The 7,500-nt window shown below is 39.9% G+C and overlaps 1 protein-coding gene across 2 annotated transcripts in view; it reads left to right on the forward strand.

Annotated features, from left to right (window-relative positions):
• The window catches only part of LOC141049756 (alpha-2-macroglobulin-like protein 1), a 163,808-nt gene that overhangs the window by 53,555 nt on the left and 102,753 nt on the right, over positions 1-7,500 (forward strand). For both annotated transcript variants that reach the window (XM_073546484.1, XM_073546483.1), the window contains exons 12-13: positions 792-1,022; positions 4,118-4,181. In XM_073546484.1, the coding sequence (XP_073402585.1) occupies positions 792-1,022; positions 4,118-4,181 (295 nt within the window). The remainder of the gene's footprint in view (positions 1-791; positions 1,023-4,117; positions 4,182-7,500) is intronic.

Here is a 7,500-nt window from a genome sequence, read left to right on the forward strand (position 1 = left end):
GAATGCACAATCAGGCAGTCTGATCGATTTTTTTTTCCTGCCCAAGGTCTTGTGTCCAGGAAAGAAACAGGGGAAAATCACAACAACTCACTGGATTCCAACGATTGTGTCTCCAAGGACACAGTGAGGTTGACAGAGCCTCCTCTCTATCCAACCACATACAGTAGATGCAGTTGTTGCTGTTTACCACAGCCATTATTGGAAGGTGTCTGCTGTGTAAAATAGCCAGCAAATGCTAGGCTCAGCGTTTGAGCTTAATGCATACAACTTTTCCCGACTTCTGAAAATCCAAATCTCTTCAATTTGGTGCTCGGTGCAGGTCTCAGCATCGGAACCCACACCGATCAAACAATTATCACCTGTCCAGTGACTAAAGGGTTTATATAGACCAAAATACCAAATGGATGCCATAAATATCTCACTGAGACTTTTTCTAGGAAGAAATCAGATAATGTCCATGGGATGCTGTAGGCTATAATCTAGAGTCTATTGATTACCTACAGAATACAGACTACAAAAGGCCTATAAGCCACAATAGAGAAATTACATTTTTTATAGCATTACATGATAGTGCAAGAATCCTCTCTATTTCCTCCTAATGCTAAAATCACTGTCCGCTAGAATAAAGTTAAGAAATAAAACCTGGTATAACATGACATTAGAGCATGAAGATGATCATATTTGATCACAGTTATCGTTTCTCAGTTGTCTCTGTCTTTATTTAATAAATTAATAAATGGAAGTTTAATTATATGCAAAGTTAATCAGTTATAAATCTAAACATTTTGAAGGCCACATATAAAAAGGAGAAGCCGGAAAGAACTTACGGAGAGCTCAATCCTTACTACGTTGATGCTTATCGCAACCTGCAGCCATTCACCACTATTACAAACAGCTTCTTAAAAGTCCAAGCTCTAGACTTCCCCTTGACATGCGGGAAGGTGCATGAGATTGAGATTGACTACATCATAAGAAGCAGTGAGGTGCTGTCCGAAGAAGACAGTCTAGAGTTCCATTACGTGGTAAGAAAAATCACACTTTGCCAACTTTTCGTGTTTTACAAATAGCAGCATTGATATATGTAGGATAGGCGATCAATATCTGAATGGTTGGGGTGTTGTAAGGCAGGTTAATTGGATGCAGCAACACAGAGGCACAGAGCAAGGGTTATCAGCGGTTTGGTTTAAATAACAAAGGGAGGTTTCTCCTCGCAGGGAGCAAAATGGGTTAAAACAGATTTTAGGCTAACGAACACAAATAACAGGTTAACTTAAAGCCAGAGTCTAGGCATTTAACTGTTTCACTTATCGTGAGTCCGTGATTGTTCACTTCTCCAAAGATGAAAGTAGGAAGCTGGCTGATGCCGGTGTTGCGATCTTGAGGCTTCCCTGCCCAACAGATCGGTATGCACTCTTCTGGCAGCAATGGGCAGTTTCCGGTCAGACCTGTTGAACCCCTAGTCCATCACACTGCTCAGCAGTCGTGAGTCTTTCACCACAATCTCCTGTCCGGCGTGCTCTGCAATTGGGAGCTCCACACAACACTCTCCCGCTCGACGTGCTTTGCAACCAGGAGCTCTGCACAACACTCTCCCAATTGGCATGGACCAACTCTCCTCACGGTTCTCTGCAGGTTCCTGCCCTCACGCTTCTACGGCGGGAACTCTGTTTTCCCATGCAAAATCTCCTGATCCCTGCTACACTTACCATGCCCACTCTCTGCAGGTCATGGGTTCTCTCCATCCTCAATTTCCTTCCCTCCTGCAACAAGAGGCATGGCCCCAGCAGTTCTGGTCCCAGTGCTCTGTCAGCACCAACAGCCCGGTCTTCTTCCTTACAGTGTGACACTCGGAAGTCTTCAGATGCTGCTGGAAGACTACAGTTCTGTCATTTCATAGAATCATAGAATGTTATAGTTGGAAGGGACCTCCAGGGTCATTGTGTCAGACCCCCTTCTCAATGCACGATTCACTAAACCATCTCAGACAGATGTCTGTCCAGCCTCTGTTTGAAGACTTCCATTGAAGAACTCACCACCTCTCATAGCAGCCTATTCCACTCATTGACCACCCACATTGTCAAAAAGTTTTTTCTAATATCTAATCTGTATCTTCTCCCTTTCAGTTTAATTACATTGCTTCTCAGTTTCCCATGTGCAAATGAGAATAAAGATGATCTCTCCACACTGTGAAATCCCTTCGGATATTTGTAGACAGCTATTAAGTCTCCTCTTAGCCTTCTTTTTTGCAAGCTAAACATTCCCAGATCCTTTAACCATTCCTCATAGGACATACCTTGCAGTCCACTAACCATCCTGGTAGCGGTTCTCTGAACTTGCTCCACTTTCTCAATGTCTTTTTTAAAATATGGTGTCTAGACTCTATGCTTCTCTTACTACATCCTAGAACTGTTTGCCTTTTTTGCTGCTGCATCACACAGCTGACTCATGTGCCGTCTGTGATATATTAGTATACCCTAGTCTTTTTCACATGTGCTGTTGCTTAGTTCTATTCCTCCCATTATGTTGATTTAATTTTTGTTTTCTTGTCCAGATGGAGAAATTAAGCAACGGCACGTGTGAAAAAGACTTGCGTATACCAATAGATCAGACTGCACATGAATCAACAGTGTGATGTAGCAGCAAAAAGTGCAAACACAGTTCCAGGATGTATTAAAAGAAGCATAGTGTCTAGTGTATAGTGGCCACTGCCAGATACTGCAGATTCTCTCCTATTCAAATTACTAGGGGAGGATCTGTAGTACCTGGCCACAGCAATTAAAGTTTTGATGGAGCTGCTGTGTTCCAGCAAAATCCAAGAACTTATGGCTGTTGCTGGTAACAGCTGATCAGCGGAGGTGCTGAGTGTTGCATCTCCACGATCAGATATTGCTGGCCTTTCTTAATGATATGCTATTAATAAAAAAGTAATGGGCAATCTCTTTAATAGTATGGATGCAAGCAGTGCTCGTACATCAAAAGACGCTATAAATCTTGGTTCCCTTAATTTTCCTTTTTTTTAAGATACCATAGCGTTTTAATAAAATATTAGCTGTGATGTTAGATTTAAACAGTCTAATATTTAACACCTTTGCTGCAGTGTTAGGCTAAGTTCACATGTAGTGGAACTCCCGTGGAAGTTACCAAGGGAATTCCGGAATTCCATTCCGCAGGAAAATCGCATTTTAAATTCCCGCGATTTTCCCGTGGAAAAACTAGCGATTTGCAAGCGTAATTAGCTTGCAGAATGCTAGCATTTTCCAAGCGATCTGTAGCATCGCTTGGAGAACTGATTGACAGGTTGGTCACACTCGTCAAACATAGTGTATGACGAGTGTGACCAACTTTTTACTATTGAGGCTGACTATGCAGCATCAGTAGTAAAAAGATCTAATGTTAAAAATAATTAAAAAATAAAAAATGGTGTTATATTCACCTTCCGGTGTCCCGTGCAGCCTTCCCGGGCCTCAGCGATGCGGTCTCGCGATAATGTAGCGGTCTCGAGAGGAATAGGGACCGCTACAGTATCGCGAGACCGCGACATCATCAAAGGTCTCGCAAGACATTACTGGGAACCGGAGCAACGCTGAGGCCCGGGAAGGCTGCGCGGGACGCCGGAAGGTGAATATAACACCATTTTTTATTCTTTATTCTATTTTTTACAGGGATATGGTACCCACAGCCTGGAGGACAGTCTCCTCTCCTCCGGACCGTGGGTACCATCCACAAATGTTCTGCTTACTTTTCGCATGGTGTGCACAGCCACATGCGGGAAGTAAGCGGAACAATGCAATCCTATGGGTGCGGGATCGCCGCGATTCTGCAAAATAATGAGCATGCTGCGATTCCACCGCGGGAAAATCTGCAGAATTAGCACAGCATTGCGGAATCCCATAGCATGGGATGCTGTTTTTTTGCGTTTTCACGGCAAAATCGCGCGTTAAAAAAAGCCGTGAAAAAATCGCGATGTGTGAACGCAGCCTCAGTTGTAAAACATTATAGAGCAAATGGTAGAGATAATCCACCCATTCTACCTTATGATCACATATTGATTATTGAAGTATTAAAGGCTTACAGTTTGTTTTAAGTTATAATTTTGTTTCATTTTTGTTTTTTCTAGGTTGTGGCTAAAGGAAGCCTTGTTTTGAATGGAAAAATGAATGTCAAAATGGAAAACACATCTGGTAAATATATGTATTCAGTTATGTTAAAGTGCATGTTTGTTATGAACTATTTTTTGTATTGCAAGCTTTTTAAAATTTTTATTAAATTTATTACATTTTTTACATTTTGAACATATTTTTGGCACAGATAAGCAACTTTTATATTAACATAATGTACAGTCTTATATAAAATAAAATGTGCCAGAATCTGATAGGGAAACCTAAATTAGGCCTAACAATCACTATAACTAGACCACCACAGGGGTTTTATAAAGTCAAGTGTTGTCAAAATTCATGTCAGCAATCACATTGCTGGGAGTTTCAACTATGAGCTTTTATCCCGTTTTTGACACTGTGTATTTTCAGAGTTGAAAACTTAGCTATATGTCAATTTATTTTCCGTGTGGATTTTCCCCGTAGACTTGCATTAGATGCAGAAAATCCACAGGTAAAAAGTGTACATACACAGCAGAATTGCATCTAAAGCACATGTGATCCACACCTAAGTATATCAATAAAGATTTGTCAAAGAAGCCAAATACCAGGGAGTATCAAAAACAAAGCAGCTTTAAAAAAAGAAACAAAAACCGAAGCACCAAAAACGGGATTAAAACGCATGTTAAAAAATGCAATGAAAAAAGCACAAGTAACCTAATTTACATAACTAGTGCAGAAATGGTGCAAAAATTCTACAACATCAAAAATTCACCAAAAGTTAATTGTGGGAGCGTAGTCAAAAGGAGGGACAGATCCTACAGCCTGAGATGCATAACACAAAAAATAATAAACCTTATATAATTTATTAATTCAAATTTAAAACATGACATAAACATATATTAAAAATCAGGAAAATATCAGAACATATAAGCAGACTTGTAAGGGAAAAGGTATACAAAATTATAATGAATAATATCTAAATATCAATGAAACACAGTTGGGAACACAATTCATGAAAACATTTAATAGAGTGAATTCATTAAGATCCATATCGGAAAAAAGTGTTGCATATAAATAGATTATAAACTTAATTCAAAATAAAAATACAGTCTGCAACATGATCAAAGTTATAAAACCTAAATGTTACCCAAGCCGACACAGTATCCGTGCTCCAACGCGCGTTTCGCATTGTTTTCTCTAGGGGATGATCCCCTTGAGAAAGCAGAATGTAAAAAGCTATCCCTTACAAGTCCGCTTATATGTTCTGATATTTTCCTTATTTTTAATATATGTTTATGTCATATTTACATTTCAATAAATTATATAATTTATTTTTGTGGTGTGTCTCTCTTGCTTTTGGATCAATATTACTACCCTAGCCAAATTATCAATAGTAATGCTCACCACAAATGAGTACAAAAATCCAAGATCACCTCCAATTGGAGTACAGATCAACACCAGAGCATTTCAAATGGTAAAATATAATTACTTTTATTAATACAAATATCAAAACATTAAAAGACATACAAGTTTCCAAGATCAGTGCAAAAAGAGAGGGACCTGCAACTCCCATTGTATGCATTTTTCTGCTGCATGGTATAGAACCTCATAGCTACTAAGCAATCAGTTGATGTATGCTCCTGGAAAGCTATACTATAAATGTCTGCTGTTTACTCAAACATGCAGAGTATAATGACTACACAGCACAAGCTCATCGGCTCAGATAAACCAAAGTTATAAAATAACATCCATGGTATACCTATGTAAACTAGTTAGCATTAAAGCTACTGAGGCCATTACCTGAATCCTGGCAGCGTTAATAGAAGTCCCCTGGGAGAAAAATCCCTCCACCCCGACATGCACGTTTCGCTCCCAGCTTCCTCGGGGGGCGTGTCTAAGCAATGGGTGTGTTGAGTTTAAATACCAGCCTCAGCCAATCAGAAAGAATCTGTCTTCCATGCTTCAGCCAATGAATCAAACCCTTTCAAAAAGCACTATAGGGATGGTTGTATGGCGCATGTGCCGATCGCGCTCCACTCCACTTCACTAAAAGACATCCTGCCGCGGTCATAATGAACAGCCTCCTATCCCCCATCATCCAGTTGACGATGAGGGACGAACACCGTCAGTGTAACTGCCCACGGCATGCATGTCAGGAGGGTGCCGAACCGCACATGCGCACTCCAATCCCATACTGCTCATATCATTGGCCCACATAACTAAACGGTTGAAGCGAAATTCAGTATATTAGTCATTGTAAAGCCTAAATGATCATTGTGCGTAAACATAATCACTATAATAACCTGAGCAAAAGGATTTCACAATATGAAAGTATTTGATATAAAAATATGATGTTAAGTGTCGCGGAAATACCCACTAACTCTTCTCACAAAATTCGAAAGGACAAATATACATGCATAACACTTCAAAATGTCCATCAAAATATGCCCCATACTAAATGTGCATAATTATTACAAAGAATGTACAAAATTACCAATCACCAAACTACCGACAAAAAATGTCTGGAAATCCCAAGATACTATATTCTGAACCCAACCGTTGTGAAAAAATGATCAAAGACCACCACATATAAAAAGCAGGAAGAAATCCTACATAGATGATTCTGTATAAATCCGTTTTCAGTATGGCTGCACTCGGATGGATTCCGATATCTTGCTTGTAGATTTTTCCCAGACTCTTCTTACGTCATGGATAAAGCTCAGATAAAAGAAGGAAGAAATTCTGCATAGATGATCCTGTATAAATGCCGTTTTTAGTATGGCTGCACTCGGATGGATTCCGATATCTTGCTTATTGGTTTTAACCCCAAACTCTTCTTTCGTCATGGATGAGGCTCATATCAAAGCAGGAAGAAATTCTGCGTAGATGGTCCTGTGTAAATGGATCTATATGTATTTATACACACCCATTTGCTTAGGTTGTAAGTTGGTTATGTAAAAGAGGGAAAGGACAAAGGAAACTCCTGCCTTTGTCAGCACTGTCATCACCACTGATCACGGCGCATCATGGGTTTCTTTGATCCTCGCAGTGTAAAAGTTGACGGTCACAGCAATACTTCCTATTTTGATCATAAATTATGATGATTATTCCTGCCATAATGCATGGAGTTCCAGTCTTGGATCTGAACAATCATTCTTTGCTTGCAGTGTCCTTTTCAGAAAAAAACTATCTGAGTTTGTTAGGATCTTCCAACAATCTCATGAGTATGGAGGCCTCTAAACCCCCCAATGGTAGATGTTGGATGTTATGGACTGAAGTTTGATCCTTACCTTCATTGCAATGAATTTATAAATTACAATCACTGTGTCCTACAGAGTTCTGCTTCCCTGGCTTATCACCTGCCAGCAGGTGGTATATTAGGCAGCTCATCCCTCCACTCCTT

The sequence above is a fragment of the Dendrobates tinctorius genome, unplaced genomic scaffold, assembly GCF_039654945.1.
Source record: "Dendrobates tinctorius isolate UK_male_01 unplaced genomic scaffold, ASM3965494v1 ptg000147l, whole genome shotgun sequence".
Lineage (NCBI taxonomy): Eukaryota > Metazoa > Chordata > Amphibia > Anura > Dendrobatidae > Dendrobates > Dendrobates tinctorius.